The sequence below is a fragment of the Salmo trutta genome, chromosome 36, assembly GCF_901001165.1.
Source record: "Salmo trutta chromosome 36, fSalTru1.1, whole genome shotgun sequence".
Lineage (NCBI taxonomy): Eukaryota > Metazoa > Chordata > Actinopteri > Salmoniformes > Salmonidae > Salmo > Salmo trutta.
Genome location: NC_042992.1, coordinates 13387481 through 13409410, shown reverse-complemented (window position 1 = coordinate 13409410; position 21930 = coordinate 13387481). Strand labels below are relative to the sequence as shown.

Sequence of the window (21930 nt, the reverse complement as noted above, 5' to 3'; positions counted from 1 at the left end):
ATTGCACCTGTATATACCACTGTATCTCAATTCCACCTCGCAAAGTTTGCATTTCAACATCTTCTCATTTAATTTCTCAAAGTATTGCCATGCAGGACTTCGACACTGTCGCCACCCTGTCTCACCATTTGATGTGCAGAGTGGCAAATCATTTGAAAGATGCATAGCCATCTCCTTACAGCATTGTTGCGTTTAGGTATTTGTTGAATTTTTATTATTGCCTTTATGATCATGATTGTAACCTGTTAATGGTAGATTTGTGATTACTGCACTGTGATTTTAATTGGTCAGTTTTTTTTCCTAAACGTTAACAATCCCAAATTCGTTTAAACGTCACAGTGCTAGTGTGGGTGGAGGATTGGTGAGAGAAAAGAAGGATCCAGAAGAGAGGGAGATAAATAATACTTATTGTTTAAGTAGTGTGTGTGTGTGTGTGTGTGTGTGTGTGTGTGTGTGTGTGTGTGTGTAACCTGTGTAGCAATGTTTGTGTCCAGGTTTATGACGGACGCGGCACGTCGGGAGCAGGAGACCCTGAAGAAGAAGGCCACACCCAAACTTTCCCTGTCAATCACAGGTGGCGTGTCTCGGAACAGCGTGGCCACACCTCCACGGCACAGCAACGGCAACCTGACTCCCCCCGTGACTCCTCCCATCACACCCTCCTCCTCCTTCCGTAGCAGCACGCCCACAGGTAAGCGAAAGTGGAGACATGGGATGTGTTGCCTTTTGCCTCTTGTGGTCCGACGCGTGGCTCACTGGGTAGAACGTGGTGATTGCAACAGCAGGATTGTGGTTTTGCTTACCGCTGGGTTCCACGCTACTGTAAGTCACTTTGGATAAAAGCATCTGCTAAATGGCATTGCCTCTAGTGTTCTAGACTGAAGGTCAATGGAACCAAGGTTACTCACGTAACCAGGGTTCAATGAACTAGGGACTATGCTAGTCACTCAATGGGTATCCTTTCGCCTGGCGGCAGGATGAGCCGAGATATTAATATCAGAGAAATTCCGTGCCCCCACCCCCTATAAACACCCAGCGTAGCATCACGTCCTCTTTTCTTCCCTCGGCGCCGCAGGTGAGTGAGTTGTGGATGTAGCTGTCGTTGAGTGTGTCCAGTATACTCCATTTTGAGTGAAGATTGCTCCTCCCAGGAGTGCTCTGCAGTGTTTTGTCATCTTCATTTTTTTCTTACAGTTTGACACCTTGCTACGAAGTAGGGTGAACGGGTCGGGCCAACCTGTTCACCGCGCGAGGCTTAGTTGTCTTGTCCGCCGGTTAGCCTCCCGGCTAATTGCGTTATCCGTTGCTTGTTAGCTTCAGCTGGATGCTAGCCTCTTTTCTCTGGAGTTTGAGATTGGGTACCGCGCCTACCCAGGCTAGGGGAGACTCTCTAGCTAAACACCGAGTCGCACCTTGACGTCCAAACTTCGCGTACTATCTTACTGGCTCGAGCTGCAGCTGTTGCCAGAGTGAGATTCAGAGGACGTGTGCCTCACTAATCTCGCCAGAGTTAGCCAGTCTGTTTTCATGACCTCTCCTCACACCTAGTCTGTCACTGTCAGTTGAGTTGAGCTCCTCACGTCCATACCTTTTGGGGATTGTGAGTGGAATTTCTCCAATATATCTGTAGAATGTGGTGTTATACAGATTATCTTGTCTATAAGACATATCTGTATTTCTGCTTCTGTCTAGACGGGGAGAATATCATCCATGCCATACTACTGCAATAAATGCAATGCTGGCTTGGCTTCGACTGATGCCCGTTCCACCTGTATTATGTGCCAGGGCTTAGAGCCTTCCATTCAGTCTGTGGATTCCCCCTACTCTGGATGAGGAGGCGGCCCAGTCAGCCTCTCTGTCTTTGCAGCTCTGCTCTCTCAGCCTGACAGGCTCCGTTGAAGACTTAAGACAGGATCCTGGCGCTATCCCCGTCTTTGCTGGTAATGACCTAGACGAAGAGACCTCTGAGGCTGGTTCTGGGTCAGCGAACCATGGCTCAGAGGGGGCTGAGAGTGAAGCCCCTGTTCGTCAGCTGATATGCAGGAGTTCCTCTAAAGAGTTCTGAAAGCTCTGGATATTAATCCAGATCCTAACCGCAACCTGGCCAGAGTGTACATTCCTCAGTGCTCCAAGTTCTCCAATGAACTGTGTCAATCTTGGGCTAAGGTGAACTCAAGGTCCCATGTCTCAAGCCAGTGAAAGCCTTCATGGACCATCATGGCTTCTCCTGAGGAGTTGGGACTGGGCCAGTACCCAGTCATGGACCCCATTATTGCGGCCATGGTCCTCCCAGACGAGATCATTGGTAGGTCTCCCCACTGTCCACCGGGACCTCATCTGGCATACCTGCACGGTCTGATAGCTCGCCTGTCCACTGACGGTGACCCTGAGCTGATGGCTGAAATGTGTCCAGAATCCGGTGTCCAGACTCCGGTGTCCAGACTCCTCTCCCTCTTAAACGCTGAGATGTCACGTGCTAATGGCAAAGCCTTGTCTATGATCATCTCATCACGCAGACCGCTTGGGCTGTCATCGACAAAGATGTTGGCCTCCGTGAAGAAACCCTTTATGGAGCTCCCCATCTCCCTGGTCTAAGTGTTTGGTCCTGGAGGGGACACCATTTTAGACCAAACAACAAAGCTGCAGAAGGACATAGAGACCCTGCAGTCTTTCATGGGTCCCCCTTAAGCGAAATGGAACATTCCTATTGTGAGTGTTCTAGTGTGTTCAGTAGAGAGCCAGTGTTCTTGCAGTGGTCCCAGTCTACACAGGTAATTACACACCAGCTGTCACACTGTTCACACGGGTGTGTGTGTTTCAGAGCCCTTTAGCAGATGGTCCAATTCCTGCCCAAATATTTGCGTTAACACACAACCACGCGTACACATACACCCTTGTTGAAATCCTTTTAACATGTGCCAGGGTGCCATCCATTTCCTCCTGCTGAGGTGCAGCATTTCCTGTGTGTGTGTGTGTGTGTGTGTGTGTGTGTGTGTGTGTGTGTGTGTGCGTGCGTGCGTGCGTGCGTGCGTGCGTGCGTGCGTGCGTGCGTGCGTGCGTGCGTGCGTGCGTGCGTGCGTGCGTGCGTGCGTGCGTGCGTGCGTGCGTGCGTGCGTGCGTGCGTGCGTGCGTGCGTGCGTGCGTGCGCACATTGGGGTTGGGGATTGTGAGAGTCGGTGTGTGTGAATGGAAAAAGTGGTGCACTTACTAAATCAGAGCAATGAGGATACCTCCCATTTAATGATCTGTTTCAGGGAGCCAAACCCCTCCCCCTGGGTACTCTTGAGACACACACACACACACACACACACTAAACCGTCCTCTGTTCTATGCTCCATGCCCCTCTACTTGAGACAGTATAGTCATATCCCCATGACACACAAACTGATGTGTGTGTGTGTGTGTGTGTGTTCCCCCTCCAGGCAGTGAGTATGATGATGAGGAGGTGGACTATGAGGAGTCAGACAGTGATGAGTCCTGGACCACAGAGAGTGCCATCAGCTCAGAGTCTATCCTCAGCTCCATGTGTATGAATGGAGGAGAGGAGAAACCCTTCGCCTGCCCTGTGCCTGGCTGCAAGAAGAGATACAAGGTGCAGTACACACACAACCCCAGTTTATAGAACAGTCCCTAGCTCTGTTATTCTGCTACACGCTAGTCCTCTATATATCAGTTCAGTGTAGCCTATGATCTGTGTAGTGGAGGTTTTCACTTCAGGATGTGAGGGGGAGTTTCCTCAATGTCAACGTTTGCAATGTTGTTCCTGGATGTTGCTTTTAGGGTTTTTCACTAAGATAATGTAAGGGGAATTATTATTTTTCTAGGAGTGGGGCAGTCCCACTCCTTTTGTATTTTATTCTTTATTAGGTAGGACAGTAAAGGACAGACAGGAAAGGAAGGAGGATAGGGGATGCTAGAATAGCAGTCGGTCGGATGTGAACCCACGCTCGCACAGGTACCTGTATTCTGGAGGCAGCCACTAGACCACGCCAGGCCTGCTAATCTGTTTCTCCCCCTCATTCAGAATGTGAACGGTATTAAATACCATGCCAAGAACGGACACCGGACCCAGATCCGTGTGCGGAAGCCCTTCAAGTGCCGCTGTGGGAAGAGCTACAAGACGTCCCAGGGCCTGAGACACCACACCATCAACTTCCACCCGCCCGTCTCAGCCGACATCATCCGCAAGATGCAGGGCTAGAGAGCCCCCCCCAAACATTTCCCTATTCCCCACCAGCACTCCCAACCCAACCACCCCACACTTTTTCAATGTCAATATCCACCCCACCTTGACCAACCAACCAAAACATATCCCTATCCCTTCTAGCCCAACCTTAGGGGTGACAACCCAAACCCCTATCCCTTCTAGCCCAACCTTAGGGGTAACAACCGAAACCCCTATCCCTTCTAGCCCAACCTTAGGGGTAACAACCCAAACTCCTATCCCTTCTGGCCCAACCTTAGGGGTGACAACCCAAACCCCTATCCCTTCTAGCCCAACCTTAGGGGTGACAACCCAAACCCCAATCCCTTCTAGCCCAACCTTAGGGGTGACAACCCAAACCCCTATCCCTTCTAGTCCAACCTTAGGGGTGACAACCCAAACCCCTATCCCTTCTAGCCCAACCTTAGGGGTGACAACCCCTATCCCTTCTAGCCCAACCTTAGGGGTGACAACCCAAACCCCTATCCCTTCTAGTCCAACCTTAGGGGTGACAACCCAAACCCCTATCCCTTCTAGCCCAACCTTAGGGGTGACAACCCCTATCCCTTCTAGCCCAACCTTAGGGGTGACAACCCAAACCCCTATCCCTTCTGGCCCAACCTTAGGGGTAACAACCCAAACCCCTATCCCTTCTGGCCCAACCTTAGGGGTGACAACCCCTATCCCTTCTAGCCCAACCTTAGGGGTAACAACCCAAACCCCTATCCCTTCTAGCCCAACCTTAGGGGTGACAACCCCTATCCCTTCTAGCCCAACCTTAGGGGTAACAACCCAAACCCCTATCCCTTCTAGCCCAACCTTAGGGGTGACAACCCCTATCCCTTCTGGCCCAACCTTAGGGGTAACAACCCCTATCCCTTCTAGCCCAACCTTAGGGGTAACAACCCAAACCCCTATCCCTTCTAGCCCAACCTTAGGGGTAACAACCCCTATCCCTTCTGGCCCAACCTTAGGGGTAACAACCCCTATCCCTTCTAGCCCAACCTTAGGGGTAACAACCCAAACCCCTATCCCTTCTGGCCCAACCTTAGGGGTAACAACCCAAACCCCTATCCCTTCTGGCCCAACCTTAGGGGTGACAACCCCTATCCCTTCTAGCCCAACCTTAGGGGTAACAACCCAAACCCCTATCCCTTCCTCCCACACACTAAAGGATCTAGTGCATGCTTTAACTTGTTTATGTCTTGTATTATGTTCTTTGGTTTTCACATGTTACTCTATCTCTTGTTATTTTAATGATATGCATCTTTATAGGCTTTTTTTGTTGTTTGTACATTTGCACATTCTTACGCTATCCCAACTATTTCCGTTACTTTTTGTATTGACACACGGTGCTAACAAAAAGAAAACAAAGAAAAAGAAAGAAAAAACAAAACAGAAGAAGAGAGGAGTAAAGTAAAAGAGGAGGAGGAAGGTGTGGATGTTGAGTTGGATTATACAGTCTATATATAGATATATATACAAATATAAGTATTCATCAGCATATACTAAGTTTTTCCACTTTATTTTCAAGCTTTATTTTTTATATTCTTTTTCAATATATTTTCCAGATATTATTTTCTTTTGATATTTCATCAGTAAGTGTTTTTTTTTTTTTTCATTCCTCAACCCCGAGACAACTTGTTCTGTTGTCATAGGTCAAAGTTGAAACAGCTAGGTGACCTCAGGTCTAGATATCCCCAGCAGCAAAAACAAAGAGACTATGGCTTGAATCCTAACTTGAGATCTGCGTCCCGAAATACATTTTTCACAGTTCTGAATTGATTTTAATGCACAGATTTCATGTTAGCGTTCAGCCCATATAGAGAAACAAGGAAACTAGTATTTCTTCATTCCCTCTGTTCTAGAACGGTTCTAGGACTTCTCCCTAATGATTTCGGAATGGATTGTGCATCCTGTATTCTAGAAGTTTATTCCAGACTGTACAGTGTGAGCAGACCAGTTGAGGCATCATCCTGTATTCCAGAAGGTTATTCCAGACTGTACAGTGTGAGCAGACCAGTTGAGGCATCATCCTGTATTCTAGAAGGTTATTCCAGACTGTACAGTGTGAGCAGACCAGTTGAGGCATCATCCTGTATTCTAGAAGGTTATTCCAGACTGTACAGTGTGAGCAGACCAGTTGAGGCATCATCCTGTATTCTAGGTTATTCCAGACTGTACAGTGTGAGCAGACCAGTTGAGCCATCATCCTGTATTCTAGGTTACTCCAGACTGTACAGTGTGAGCAGACCAGTTGAGGCATCATCCTGTATTCTAGGTTATTCCAGACTGTACAGTGTGAGCAGACCAGTTGAGGCATCATCCTGTATTCCAGAAGGTTATTCCAGACTGTACAGTGTGAGCAGACCAGTTGAGGCATCATCCTGTATTCTAGGTTATTCCAGACTGTACAGTGTGAGCAGACCAGTTGAGGCATCATCCTGTATTCTAGGTTATTCCAGACTGTACAGTGTGAGCAGACCAGTTGAGGCATCATCCTGTATTCCAGAAGGTTATTCCAGACTTTACAGTGTGAGCAGACCAGTTGAGGCATCATGCTCTATTCTATTCCAGTTGCCAAGTATTGTTTCTGGTTACTTTTCCATGATCATTGCCAACAGCTCTCTACTGCCAAACATTTACATTACCATGTGCCTGAGGGGGGAGGGGGGAGAGAGACTGTCTTACGATTTCATCAAAGAGGTGCGCAAACGTGTCAAGGGAACACGGCTCTCATTGCGCCTCCAGTGTGTATGTGTGTGACTGTGTATGTGTGGGAGTGTCGATGGTATGTTTTGTTTTTGTGCATGTGTTTGTCTTAAAGGGTGTATCTCCAGAGATTACATCTACAAACTTTGATTGCCTTGCGTTGTAGACTACAGCATTCCAGTACAGTCTGTGTGAGTGTGTTGCTTCTTAGCCAAGTCTTTCTGCAGTATCTGAGCTTTTCAGCTTCTTGTGTTATTATTCAGCCTTCTCTGTTACAGTCCTCCATAGTGTTATAATATACGGCTGTCTCAAATGACACCCTATTTTTGTATACGGGGAATAGTGACATTTTAGATGAAATCTGTGTTCTAAATGACACCCTATTCCATAAAGTGCACTACCTATGGGCCCTGGTCAACAGTGGTGCACTGTATAGGGAATGCCATTTGGGATGCAGATAGTGTCATAACCAGGACCTTGCCCATAGCCTCCTGCTTTACAGAAGCAGTCTGATGTACTGTCAAATTGTGTCAAGGTAAGCATGTTCTGGCCTATTTGTGATACCTTGCCTTCAGAGTACAGCAGAGTGGTGTAGTGTCAAAAAGTGGTGCCCGTTGGCAAAATGTTACCCCTTTCCAGGCCCGAAAACATTTCTAACCTGTTCTGTGATAATGGTCTGAGTCTGAAGGTACCCCAACACATACGCTTGACTGTTGCCATAACAACCCTTGACATGGGTGTGGCAAAGTGCACCTGTATTCACAAGGCGTCTCAGAGTAAGTGCCTCACAAAAAACAGAAGCCTTTGAAACCATAATGAATACGAGCGGGGACCTGATCCTAGAACACCACTCCTACTGAGACGCTATGTGAATACAAGACAGAAACAAACTGTCAGTGAAAGAGGAAGGTAGCATTGTTGGGGTAGTGTTTTTGATTGTGGCTGTACAGAACACGTTCCGGAGTGTCTGCCGGGTTTTCCGTACCTGGAAGCCTTGGCTCCAGCGCATTTTGCCGAGGGATCAGAGAGGGAGTTCGACAGAGACCAGAGTTCGCCAGGTTGGGATCTGTCAAACACTTGTAAACCTGTCCTCTCCCCGCAGAGATGCAGGTCACTATGGTTACAGTTTAAATACACAGTTTAACAGGGAGCCTGACAGTATTACACAGCGGGGATGTGAGGAGTACAGTACAAGCGTGTGTGAGGGGGACTATTCCGATATACTGTGTACAGTGAATGTATTGTAATGTGTGTCAAGTGCGTTTAAATGATATTTTCATATGTTGTGGAGAACAATGTTTCCTATTTGTATGGAGGCAACAGAGGGTGTGAGGAAGGAGATCTGTGTACTATATCAAACTGTTTTTACATAAGCTGCTGCTTCATAAATGTGAACACTATTACATGAAAAAATAAAGACAACGTTAGCCAGAACTGTCTGAATGGGGTTGGGGGGGGTTTGACCCAGAAGATGGAAAGACAATTGTATCCATTTGACAAGCGTACTTTATTTTTAATGCTCACATACAAACCTACACACACACTTTCAAAGGGCCGCATTTGGACATGACAGACACACGTGTGAAACTTTTGAAGCCAAAAGTACAGCACTGTGGTCACATTGAAAGAACAGTAAAATCTCAGACTGACAGGAGTCAGAGACGCACAACAATTTACTTTGACCCAAACAAAGGAGGTAAAGATGACAATCGTTAGAATCTTAACACGGTGAAAGAGTCCATAGCCAAGAGTACAGTAGTTTTCTATAGCGTTCATGTTACCTTCCCTCCAATCAACTGAAGCGGAATGTCCAGGAGAATATTAGCCTATCCAGTGAATGGAGACCAGGAAGTAAAACAATCTGTCATTACTAAAACATGTGGGAATACATTGTCACAACAGCAATTGAAACATTTCTCCATAATAGTATTACTTCTCATATATATTTTTTTATTTCAACAATAATGCCCGAGGGGGTGTGGTGTATGGCCAATATACCATGGCTAAGGGCCGTTCTTTATGCACGATGGACACAGCCCTTAGCCGTGGTATATTGGCCATACATCACAATCCCCTGAGGTGCCTTATTGCTATTATAAACTGGTTACCAACGTAATTAGAGCAGTAAAAATAGTTGTTTTGCCATACCAGTGGTATACGGTCTAATATAGCACAGCTGTCAGCCAATCAGCATTCAGGGCTTGAACCACCCAGTTATACACACACACACTATACATTCAGAATAAAAGTATTTTCAGTGCAGTCAAACAATAGTGCGAATTATTTTTTAACCGTCTGACGTCTTTTGCTGACAAGAGTTTGAATCATACTGTACATTACATTGGGCTGGAGGTGCTTCAAGACCACATATCTCCTCCCAAGATCCTACCCCCTCCCTCCCATCCCTCCCATCCCTGGATGTCACCTGTTTCTACATGTGGCTACAGAGTGACTGGGAACAGAAACACAAAAGTATTGTAAAGTAGCTACTATTGACTGGCTGATTAACGCAGATGAATCCTACAGATACTAAACACATGCAGTGATGATATCATCAACATGGGACAAAACCAAAGAGCTCCGAAACCTCACGCAAAAGTTTTTGTTGTTGTTGTAATTTCCCTAAACTGACAAACTCCCCCCTTTACAAAGTCATACACACACTCCTTGATGTTTTTGAAAGGTAGCATGTTCTCGTGGAAGTGTGTGAGGCCAGGGCTGGAGTTAATTCCATTTCCAACATTAAAAGTAAAATTTACCCCCAATGACTTTTCTCATCTTGATTTGGAATCTCCCTTCTTGGTCCGAGTTAAATTGTAATGAAATCATCCCGACCCCCATTTGAGTAAATGTTCCTTTATTTTTCTTTACATCCCTTAATTCAAACCTTCCCTTTCACACACACTGCCCTGCTACTCCATGTTGGCGAAGTTTAGCACATGGCCGTCAAAGTGTGTGAGCACGTGCTTCTGGAAGAGCTGCTGATGGCAGTGGAGAGGGAACTGCTCAGAGCACACAGGACACACCTTCCAGTGGCTCTCCACGTGCTGCTCAAAGCTACGCTGCTCAAAGTGGGGCGGGAAAATCACCTCGCACAACGGACAGCGCTTGTGAACCTCACCACTGAGTGGAGGGAGAAAGAAGGATCAGATGGGAGAGAGAGAAGGATCAGATGGGAGAGAGAAGGATCAGATGAGAGAGAGCAGGATCAGATGGGAGAGAGAGAGAAGGATCAGATGGGAGAGAGAGAAGGATCAGATGGGAGAGAGAGAGAGAAGGATCAGATGGGAGAGAGAGAAGGATCAGATGGGAGAGAGAGAAGGATCAGATGGGAGAGAGAAGGATCAGATGGGAGAGAGAAGGAGCAGATGGGAGAGAGAAGGAGCAGATGGGAGAGAGAGAAGGATCAGATGGGAGAGAGAGAAGGATCAGATGGGAGAGAGAGAAGGATCAGATGGGAGAGAGAAGGATCAGATGGGAGAGAGAGAAGGATCAGATGGGAGAGAGAGAAGGATCAGATGGGAGAGAGAAGTAGCAGAGGGGGGAGAGAGAGCAGGGGGGAGAAAGAGAGTGTTGGGTTAGCTGGGATAGTATTTTGTGTATTGTCTGTGTGGGTCATATGTGTGTGTTACCTGGGGTCGAAACAGAAGCTGCTCCTGTTAGCGGTAAGTCTGCTGCTGGCCTGATGATTGCAGGCAGGCTGCTCCCCATCACCGACCTACAGTATAGAGACACACACACACACCTCACTGACAGCTCTCTCCTCAGTTTAATAGTGTGTTAATAGAGATAGAGGATGTGTGATGTCCTCCCAATAAGGGAACAGAACAAGTCACCCCTATACATTGATCTAACTCAGTTTTGCATTTCCCTCCCTGATGTTTGAGGTGAGGGGGTGTGTGTGTGTGTGTGAACTCACGTTGCGTGGCTCCTCGGGGGAGTGTTCCAGTCCGTCAGGGGGGCTCATGCTTCGTGAGGAAGAGGGCTGGATGCAGACCACCTCTCTCTCCCAGTCTGCACCTGGGGTCGGTGAGGGGGCCGGAGGGGCGCACGCACCAGGGGCCTCAGGAGGGGGGCGGAGCATCTGCTCCGGGGACAGGGCGCCGTCTGCCCCGTCTGGACAAAACAACACAGGAAGTGTTTAAGAGTGTGTGTGCAGAAGATGGTCTCCATCTCTCCAAGAGAGACAGACAGGGCTGAAATGGAAGAGAGAAGAGAGGGAGACCAAGAGAGACAGACAGGGCTGAAATGGAAGAGAGAGGGAGACCAAGAGAGACAGACAGGGCTGAAATGGAAGAGAGAGAGGAGAAGGAGACCAAGAGAGACAGACAGGGCTGAAATGGAGGAGAGAGGGAGACCAAGAGAGACAGACAGGGCTGAAATGGAGGAGAGAGGGAGAGATGGCGACCAAGAGAGACAGACAGGGCTGAAATTGAGGCGAGAGGGAGAGATGGAGACCAAGAGAGACAGACAGGGCTGAAATGGAGGCGAGAGGGAGAGATGGCGACCAAGAGAGACAGACAGGGCTGAAATGGAGAGAGGGAGACCAAGAGAGACAGACAAGGCTGAAATGGAGAGAGGGAGAGATGGGTAGCCTGGGAGCGATAGAAAAGAATCTGGGAAATAGAAACACAGTGTAGATAATGCTAGATAGAGACAGTATTGAGAGATAGAGACCAAGAGAGACAGGCTCCCAGGCTGCGCATGTCTAAGATAGAATCAGACGGATAGTACAGAAGCTGGGACATAGAAACACAGCGTAGACAATGCTAGACAGAGATGGGACAGAGATTACAGCCAGAGACAGACGGATCAGACACACTACATTGCCAAAAGTATGTTGACACGCAACATTTCATTCAAAAATCATGGGCATTTATATGGAGTTGGTCCCCCCTTTGCTGCTATGACAGCCTCCACTCTTCTGGGAAGGCTTTCCACTAGATGTTGGAACATTGCTGCAAGGACTTGCTTCCATTCAGCTACAAGACCATTAGTGAGGTCAGGCACTGATGTTGGGCGATTAGGCCTGGCTCGCAGTCGGCGTTCCAATTCATCCCAAAGGTGTTCGATGGGGTTGAGGTCAGGGCTCTGTGCAGGCCAGTCAAGTTCTTCCACACCGATCTCGACAAACCATTTCTGTATGGACCTCGTTTTGTGCATGGGGCATTGTCATGCTGAAACAGGAAAGGGCCTTCCCCAAACTGTTGCCACAAAGTTGGAAGCAGAGAATCGTCCATAATGTTGCATGCTGTAGCGTTAAGATTTCCCTTCACTGGAACTAAAAAACAGCCCCAGACCATTATTCCTCCTCCACCAGACTTTACAGTTGGCACTATGCATTGGGGCAGGTAGCGTTCTCATGGCCTCCATCAAACCCAAAGTTGTCTGTCGGACTGCCAGGTGGTGAAGTGTGATTCATCACTCCAGAGAACGCGTTTTCACTGATCCAGAGTCCAATGGCAGTGAGCTTTACACCGACGCTTGGCATTGTGATCTTACACGGAACCCAAACCGGCTGCGCACGTGCACCATCGTGCATAAATGTTGTCCCCCTACACCAAACGCAATCACGACACACAGGTTAGAATATCAAAACAAACTCTGAACCAATGACATTCATTTGGGGACAGGTCGAAAAGCATTAAACATTTATGGCAATTTAGCTAGTTAGCTTGCACTTGCTAGCTAATTTGTCATCTCGCCTCCTTCCAGGATTATTCATCTTTGAACTTATATGGTGATTGGCATGTAAACTTTCATAGTATTACTACGACAACCAGCAAAACAGTTCGTCTTTCAATCACCCACGTGGGTATAACCAATGAGGAGATGGCACGTGGATACCTGCTTCTATAAACCAATGAGGAGATGGGAGAGGCAGGACTTGCAGCGCGATCTGCGTCAGAAATAGAAAGGACTTCTAGTTTAGCCCTTGCAATGCAGACGCTCGTTGACGCGCGTGAGAAGTATGGGTGCAATAATTGAATAACATAGATTTCTACATTTATTTTGCGACGCGAGTGGTGTAGTCAGAGTATTAAGCTTGTGTGCGGCTGCTCGGCCATGGAAACCCCTTTCATGAAGCTCCCGACGAACAGCTCTTGTGCTGACGTTGCTTCCAGAGGCAGTTTGGAACTCGGGAGTGAGTGTTGCAACCAAGGACAGGCGATTTTTACGCGCCACAAGCTTCATCACTTGGCGGCCCTGTTCTGTGAGCCTGTGTGGCCTCCCACTTACCGGCTGAGCCGTTGTTGCTTTTAGATGTTCCACTTCACAATAACAGCACTTACAGTTGACCGGGGCAGGTCTAGCAGGGCAGAAATTTGACGAACTGACTTGTTGGAAAGGTGGCATCCTATGATAGCGCCACATTGAAAGTCACTGAGCTCTTTAGTACGGGCGATTCTACTGCCAATGTTTGTCTATGGAGATTGCATGGCGGTGTGCTCGATTTTTATACACCTGTCAACAATGGGTGTGGCTGAAATAGCCGAATTCACTAATTTGTCCACATACTTTTTACATGTAGTGTAGCTAGGTGTGGGGGGGTCTCACCTCGAGTGTTGTCGGTGGAGTAGGGGTTCCCGTACTGCAGCTCTGCAGGTCTCTGGGGTACCAGGGGGGGTGGGGAGGGGTCCTGGGGGTAGGGAAGTGGGTAGCGCAGCAACACAGGCTGTTTGACCTCTGACCCCTGACCATCAGCCTCCTGCTCGCTCTGTCGGCCCTGACACTGCTGCAGCTCCTGGCATGGGGAGAAGATGGACAGTGAGGACAACTTAAAACAAAACAAATTATTGGAAAAGATTTTAGCACCGAATAAAACCAAGAAAACCAGGTAATCAGACGGTGCTTATCTTTTCAATAATTTAGGGTTTGTTTGTTTGATTGGTTGATTAAATGTATTGGATAATTAAAAGCAGTATGCTGCTCCTGCCGGAGACAACATTTACATAAAAAATGATTGAGGATAAAAACAAAGTCTGAAGGCTTATTTCTATTGAGGTCCAACAACAAAACCAATGTCAAGGGGCGTGGTTTCCTCTTGACATTACCCGACTTTAACAGCTAGAGGCCTTAACTGAAACAATAACAAAGGGTCACCTCACCTCTGTTTTGGTAAAAAGAGAAATGGCCTGGAGAAATGTTACCACTCTCAAATTCATAGACAGAGCTATAGATGCAAGGACTGACCATACATATCGAAATGATAGTTTTAACAATGTTTTCAGGCTATACAGTGTTTGTTTACATTGTTAAACATTGGAGTAAAACAAGCGTTATGTTGGGTTTTGATGGGGTTCGACAGTTGAACTAAACTCATGAGGCATTTAGAAGTTATATTTTTATATTATTATTTATTATATTTTTCAAGAATCAATGAGTATATATCACGAATTAGGTCCAGGATGGATGTAGCAACTAAGGATTCTAGCTTTAACCCATTACAGTCTAAGCCCTAAGCTTTATGGAATTAGGTCCAGGATGGATGTAGCAACTAAGGATTCTAGCTTTAACCCATTACAGTCTAAGCGCTAAGCTTTATGGAATTGTTTTAAAGAAGGTCATGACTCATACCAAGGATAATTTTGCTATTTGATTTTATATTTGAATACCCCTTTAAGTATCAAAAAAAAATAAATGAATTTGGCCTTTGCTATTAACCCATACAAACGTATTGACTAACAGATTCACTACATGGAACAACAGCTAGTCCGTCCCCCCCAAAAAAACTTAAGGACGTTTATTCTGAAGTGTCTGTCCTATATCTGAGAGATATAAGAAAGATCAGGAAACATGAAATATTTTTACTGTATTTAACCCCTTATTTTTGGCACTAAACATTCTCCATATATACAGTACCAGTCAACAGTTTGGACACACCTACTCATCCAAGGTTTTGGGATAAGTTGGACCGCAGAGTGAAGGAAAAGCAGCCAACAAGTGCTCATCATATGTGGGAACTCCTTCAAGACTGTTGGAAAAGCATTCCAGGTGAAGCTGGTTGAGAGAATGCCAAGTGTGCAAAGTCATCAAGGCAAAGGTGGCTACTTTGAAGAATCTTAAATGTAAAATATATTTTGATTTGTTTAACACTTGTTTGGTTACTACATGATTCCATATGTGTTATTTCATAGTTTTGATGTCTTCACTATTATTCTACAATGTAGAAAATAGTAAAAATTATGAAAAAACCTGGAATGAGTAGGTGTGTCCAAACCTGACTGGTACTGTACTTCCATTCATTTTTTCAACTGGTATAGGGGGACCTTCAGAGGAGTCTTGTGAGACCTGTGGGCATCCTAGAGCAAAACATGTACGCGTTCGTGAGAGTCTCACCTTTCCACAGAGGGGTCATATTATTGAGTAGCCCAAACTGTTGGGACGCTACAGACAGAAGATGGCAGATCGGCTGTACCGACTTCAGACGAGTCCCAATACACTTGTGGGGGCCGTAGAGCAAAAGGGAGCATGCCATCGTGAGTCTCATCTTTCCATAGAGGGGTCATAATAGTTTGTGGCAATTCTGTGAAAAGACCGATTTTCTTTCTCCTCCCCCCTCTCTAGATAAACTAGATAGCCCTGCACTAATGAAGTTAACATTTAAACGCGGCTGACCACGGGGTGAAACAAACACAGAGGATGACATTTGCACCATTTAATGGTTAGTGTATCATGGCAGTACAGTATCATTAGTTGGAATCTAGATATTGGGGGAGAGGGAGGAAGCTACATAAATTGTAGTAGGTAGGTAAATCCAGTGCTTTTGGTAGGCTTATTATGGGGCGGCAGGTAGCATAGTAGTTAGAGCGTTGGGCCAGTAACCGAAAAGGCTGCTGGATCGAATCCCCGAGTTGACAAGGTAAAAATCTGTCGTTCTGTCCCTTAACGAGGCAGTTGTTCCCGGTAGGCCGTCTTTGTAAATAATAATTTGTTATTAACTGACTTGCCAAGTTAAATAAAGGTTAAATGTAAAAAATATATATATTATATAAATATAATATAAACTCTTGCAGGCTTCAGTAGTAGCTCTATGAAAGCACTTAATAAAAACGGTTATAACTGGTGAATGTTCATAGTACCTCCTTGAGTTGGTTCTTCTCTCTGAGGGCCTGAGCCAGACTCTCCTTCAGCTCTGTCACCTCCATGGCCCTCTCTACCATCTGGATCTACACAATTTGTAACACACATTTTTGGGGAGAAAGCCAAGGGGTGTGAATACTTTCTGAAGGCACTGTATGCACATTGTTAAGTTACAGCCTTATACTACCTCATCAATCTCCACACAATACCCCATAATGACAAAGCTAAAACAGGTTTTTAGAAATGTTTTGTATTCAGACCCTTTGCTCTGAGACCCAAAATTGTTTCCATTGATCATCCTTGAGATGTTTCTACAACTTGATTGGAGTCCACCTGTGGTAAATTCAATTGATTGGACATGATTTGGAAAGGCACACACCTGTCTATGTTAGGTCCAACAGTTCACATTTCACATCAAAAACTAAGCCATGAGGTCGAAGGAATTGTCCATAGAGCTCCGAGACAGGATTGTGTCGAGGCACAGATCTGGGGAAGGGTACCAAAACATTTCTGCAGCATTGAAGGTCCCCAAGAACTCATTATTAAATGGAAGAAGTTTGGAACCACCAAGACTCTTCATAAAGCTGTCCGCCCAGCCAAACAGAGTAATCGGGGGAGAAGGGCCTTGGTCGGGGAGGTGACCAAGAACCCGATGGTCACTCTGACAGAGCTCCAGAGTTCCTAAGTGGAGATGGGAGAACCTTCCAGAAGGACAACCATCTCTGCAGAACTCCACCAATCAGGCCTTTATGGTAGAGTGGCCAGACTGAAGCCACTCCTCAGTAAAAGGTACATGACAGGCTGCTTGGAGTTTACCTAAAGACTCAGACCAATAGAAACAAGATTCTCTGGTCTGATGAAACCAAGATTGAATTGGAATGCCAAGCGTCACGTCTGGAGGAACCCTGGCACCATCCCTACAGTGAAGCATGGTGGTGGGAGTATCATGCTGTGGGGATGTTTTTCAGCGGCAGGTACTGTGAGACTAGTAAGGATCAAGGGAAAGATGAACGGAGCAAAGTACAGAGAGATCCTTGATGAAAACCTGCTCCAGAGCGCTCATGACCTCAGACTGGGGTGAAGGTTCACCTTCCAACAGGACGACCCTAACCACACAGCCAAGACAATGCAGGAGTGGCTTCGGGACAAGTCTTTGAATGTCCTTGAGTGGCCCAGTCAGAGCCCGGACTTGAACCCGATCGAACATCTCTGGAGAGACCTGAAAATAGTTGTACAGCAACGCTCCCCATCCAACCTGACAGAGCTTGAGAGGATCTGCAGAGAAGAATGGGGAAACTCCCCAAATACATGTGTGCTAAGCTTGTAGCGTCATACCCAATAAGACTCAAGGCTGTAATCGCTGCCAAAGGTGCTTCAACAAAGTGCTGGGTAAAGCGTCTGAAAAATCAGTTTTAACTTTGTCATTATGGGGTATTGTGTGTAGATTAATGAGGAAAATAAAATACTTTCCGAATGTACTAAAGTATATGTACTGTATACTACATGGCCAAAAGTATGTGGACACCCCTTCATGACTGGATTCTGCTATTTCAGCAACACCCGTGGTGGACAGGTGTATATAATCGAGCACACCGCTATGTGATCTCCATAGACAAACATTGGCAGTAGAATGGCCTTACTGAAGAGCTCAGTGACTTTCAACGTGGCACCGTCATCGGATACCACCTTTCCAACAGGTCAGTTTGTCAAATTTCTGCCCTGCTAGAGCTGCCCCGGTCAACTGTAAGTGCTGTTATTGTGAAGTGGAAAGTCTAGGAGCAACAACGGCTCAGCCGCAAAGTGGTAGGCCAAACAAGCTCACAGAACAGGACTGCCGAGTCCTGAAGCGCATAAAAATCGCCTGTCCTCGGTTGTAACACTCACTATCAAGTTCCAAACTGCCCCTGGAAGCAACGTCAGCACAAGAACTGTTTGTTGGGATCTTCATGAAATGAGTTTCCATGGGTGAGCTGCCGCACACAACCCTAAGATCACCATGCGCAATACCAAGCTTTGGCTGGAGAGGTGTAAAGCTCGCCACCATTGGACTCTGGAGCAGTGGAAACCCATTCTATGAAGTGATGAATCACGCGTCGCCATCACTCCAGAGACCGGGGCAGCTCTAGCAATTCTGTGCTTCCAAATTTGTGGCAGCAGTTTGGGGAAGGTCTTTTCCTGTTTCAGCATGACAATGCCCCGTGCACAAAGCGAGGTCCATACAGAAATGGTTTGTCGAGATCGGTGTGGAAGAACTTGACTGGCGTGCACAGAGCCCAGACCAAAACACCATCGAACACCTTTGGGATGAATAGGAATGTTGACTGCGAGCCGGGCCTCACTAATGGTCTTGTGGCTGAATGGAAGCAAGTCCCTGCAGCAATGTTCCATCATCTAGTGGAAAGCCTTCCCAGAAGAGTGGAGGCTGTTATAGCAGCAAAGGGGGGACCAACTCCATATTAATGCCCATGTTTTTGGAATGACATTTTTGACGAGCAGGTCCCTCTCAATTCTCTCCCTTGCATAGATGCCTCGTTTTTCTTCTCTCCTTCCTTCCGCTCGTTTTCCTTCTATCCTCCCTTCATCTCTGATGCATCTCCTCTACTCCTCTTCACTGTGTGTGTGTGTGTGTGTCTCTCTCTCCGGACCATTAGGGCTAGGGTTACTAACTGTGTCTGTGTATTTATCTCTCTCCGGAGCATTAGGGCTAGGGTTACTAACTGTGTCTGTGTATTTATCTCTCTCCGGAGCATTAGGGCTAGGGTTACTAACTGTGTCTGTGTATTTATCTCTCTCCGGACCATTAGGGCTAGGGTTACTAACTGTGTCTGTGTATTTATCTCTCTCCGGAGCATTAGGGCTAGGGTTACTAACTGTGTCTGTGTATTTATCTCTCTCCGGAGCATTAGGGCTAGGGTTACTAACTGTGTCTGTGTATTTATCTCTCTCCGGACCATTAGGGCTAGGGTTACTAACTGTGTCTGTGTATTTATCTCTCTCCGGACCATTAGGGCTAGGGTTACTAACTGTGTCTGTGTATTTATCTCTCTCCGGAGCATTAGGGCTAGGGTTACTAACTGTGTCTGTGTATTTATCTCTCTCCGGACCATTAGGGCTAGGGTTACTAACTGTGTCTGTGTATTTATCTCTCTCCGGACCATTAGGGCTAGGGTTACTAACTGTGTCTGTGTATTTATCTCTCTCCGGACCATTAGGGCTAGGGTTACTAACTGTGTCTGTGTATTTATCTCTCTCCGGAGCATTAGGGCTAGGGTTACTAACTGTGTCTGTGTATTTATCTCTCTCCGGAGCATTAGGGCTAGGGTTACTAACTGTGTCTGTGTATTTATCTCTCTCCGGAGCATTAGGGCTAGGGTTACTAACTGTGTCTGTGTATTTATCTCTCTCCGGACCATTAGGGCTAGGGTTACTAACTGTGTCTGTGTATTTATCTCTCTCCGGACCATTAGGGCTAGGGTTACTAACTGTGTCTGTGTATTTATCTCTCTCCGGACCATTAGGGCTAGGGTTACTAACTGTGTCTGTGTATTTATCTCTCTCCGGACCATTAGGGCTAGGGTTACTAACTGTGTCTGTGTATTTATCTCTCTCCGGAGCATTAGGGCTAGGGTTACTAACTGTGTCTGTGTATTTATCTCTCTCCGGACCATTAGGGCTAGGGTTACTAACTGTGTCTGTGTATTTATCTCTCTCCGGAGCATTAGGGCTAGGGTTACTAACTGTGTCTGTGTATTTATCTCTCTCCGGACCATTAGGGCTAGGGTTACTAACTGTGTCTGTGTATTTATCTCTCTCCGGACCATTAGGGCTAGGGTTACTAACTGTGTCTGTGTATTTATCTCTCTCCGGACCATTAGGGCTAGGGTTACTAACTGTGTCTGTGTATTTATCTCTCTCCGGACCATTAGGGCTAGGGTTACTAACTGTGTCTGTGTATTTATCTCTCTCCGGAGCATTAGGGCTAGGGTTACTAACTGTGTCTGTGTATTTATCTCTCTCCGGAGCATTAGGGCTAGGGTTACTAACTGTGTCTGTGTATTTATCTCTCTCCGGACCATTAGGGCTAGGGTTACTAACTGTGTCTGTGTATTTATCTCTCTCCGGAGCATTAGGGCTAGGGTTACTAACTGTGTCTGTGTATTTATCTCTCTCCGGACCATTAGGGCTAGGGTTACTAACTGTGTCTGTGTATTTATCTCTCTCCGGAGCATTAGGGCTAGGGTTACTAACTGTGTCTGTGTATTTACCTCTATCTGGAGACACTATCAAAGGAAAAAGCCTACTATTTACTGCACAGATGAGCATACACTCACTCACAGAACTCAAACACACACACGCCTAACTGACTCTGAGAGAAGTACATACTTACTCATGAGAAACACACGCTTGCGCACAGACACAGACACACACACACACACACACACACACACACACACACACACACACACACACACACACACACACACACACACACACACACACACACACACACACACACACACACACACACACACACACACACACACACACACACACACACACACACACACACACACACACACACACACACACACTGAGCCAGTCCACAGGAATATGGGGACCAGAGGAGGAACAATATAGACTGAGCTGACCTCACAGGGCTGACATAGACACAACCTTATCAGCCTGGCAGAGACTGGGTGTGTGTGTGTGTGTGTGTGTGTGTGTGTGTGTGAGAATAGTGTGTGTGTATGCGTTGATGACTTACCCTGAATCGCTCCTCCTCATTGGCCAGTCTCTGCTTAAGCGTCTCGTTGATAGCACACTGCTCCGCCCACTTCTCCTCCATCCTCGCCAGCTCCTCCTCCACTGAACAAGTCTGTTCTTTCTCTACCTCCTCCGCACTCCTCCTCTCCTCCTCCTCCACACTCCTCTCATCCACCTCTTCAGCACTCTTCCTCTCATTCTCCACCTCCACCCAACTCTCCATCTTCATGCTCTCCTCTCCTCCACTCCTGTCCTCCTTCCTCTCCTCTTCCACACTCCCATCTTCTTTCCCTTCCTCCTCTCCACTCACTTCTCTTTCCATCTCTTCCCCATTCCTCCCCTTCCACTCTTTCTCCCCAGCTCTCATGGTCTCCATGCCGGAGAATGTGTTGGTGTGTGTGTTGGTGTGTGCGTCGGTCTGTGCGTAAGTGTGTGTGTGTTCCCTGTTTTTGTCACGCCGTTTAGGGACAACTGGCCTCTCACTGTCTCCTCTCAGCACAGTTGCAGACAGATTGCCTGTAAACATATACACGTTAGAGGATTTAGTATTAAAGAGATGTGTGTGTGTGTGTGTGTGTGTGTATATATATGTGTGTGTGTGTGTGTGTGTGTGTGTGTGTGTGTGTGTGTGTGTGTGTGTGTGTGTGTGAATACCTGCTGTAGGTGACTCTGGACTGGGTGTCAGTGTGTGTGTGAATACCTGCTGTAGGTGACTCTGGACTGGGTGTCAGTGTGTGTGTGAATACCTGCTGTAGGTTACTCTGGACTGGGTGTCAGTGTGTGTGTGATTACCTGCTGTAGGTGACTCTGGACTGGGTGTCAGTGTGTGTGTGAATACCTGCTGTAGGTGACTCTGGACTGGGTGTCAGTGTGTGTGTGTGAATACCGGCTGTAGGTGACTCTGGACTGGGTGTCAGTGTGTGTGTGAATACCTGCTGTAGGTGACTCTGGACTGGGTGTCAGTGTGTGTGTGTGAATACCGGCTGTAGGTGACTCTGGACTGGGTGTCAGTGTGTGTGTGAATACCTGCTGTAGGTGACTCTGGACTGTGTGTGTGTGTGTGTGTGTGTGTGTGTGTGTGTGTGTGTGTGTGTGTGTGTGTGTGTGTGTGTGTGTGTGTGTGTGTGTGTGTGTGTGTGTGTGTGTGTGTGTGTGAATACCTGCTG

General features: G+C 46.9%; 3 protein-coding genes across 4 annotated transcripts in view; 1 reads left to right on the top strand and 2 right to left on the bottom strand.

Annotated features, from left to right (window-relative positions):
- LOC115175469 (juxtaposed with another zinc finger protein 1) overlaps window positions 1-5600 on the top strand; it is a 36657-nt gene extending 31057 nt beyond the window's left edge. Inside the window, exons 3-5 of the mRNA XM_029734706.1 lie at window positions 495-691; window positions 3423-3592; window positions 4025-5600. Coding sequence (XP_029590566.1) covers window positions 495-691; window positions 3423-3592; window positions 4025-4201 — 544 coding nt within the window. The 3' untranslated portion in view covers window positions 4202-5600. The remainder of the gene's footprint in view (window positions 1-494; window positions 692-3422; window positions 3593-4024) is intronic.
- A 2799-nt stretch (window positions 5601-8399) lies between these two features.
- Window positions 8400-21930, bottom strand: part of LOC115175465 (tax1-binding protein 1 homolog B) — a 47948-nt gene continuing 34417 nt past the window's right edge. For both annotated transcript variants that reach the window (XM_029734701.1, XM_029734700.1), the window contains exons 12-17: window positions 20766-21280; window positions 16000-16086; window positions 13475-13661; window positions 10836-11032; window positions 10549-10634; window positions 8400-10039 (exon numbers count right to left, since the gene is read on the bottom strand). In XM_029734701.1, coding sequence (XP_029590561.1) covers window positions 9829-10039; window positions 10549-10634; window positions 10836-11032; window positions 13475-13661; window positions 16000-16086; window positions 20766-21280 — 1283 coding nt within the window. In that variant the 3' untranslated portion in view covers window positions 8400-9828. The remainder of the gene's footprint in view (window positions 10040-10548; window positions 10635-10835; window positions 11033-13474; window positions 13662-15999; window positions 16087-20765; window positions 21281-21930) is intronic.
- Window positions 18542-20458, bottom strand: LOC115175466 (sporozoite surface protein 2). Its single transcript, XM_029734702.1, has 2 exons — window positions 20266-20458; window positions 18542-20214 (listed from the first exon to the last, which is right to left on the bottom strand). Exons 1-2 carry the CDS (start codon window positions 20321-20323, stop codon window positions 18599-18601), a joined length of 1674 nt encoding a protein of 557 aa, XP_029590562.1. The 5' UTR covers window positions 20324-20458; the 3' UTR covers window positions 18542-18598.

Excerpts from the sequence above, each read along its gene's own strand:
- LOC115175466 (XM_029734702.1), bottom strand. The coding sequence starts at position 20,323 with ATGCTCATCTGTGCAGTAAATAGTAGGCTTTTTCCTTTGATAGTGTCT. Across the intron at positions 20,215-20,265 it reads GATAGTGTCTCCAGATAGAG|ATAAATACACAGACACAGTT; the intron begins GTAAATACACAG and ends CTCCGGAGAGAG.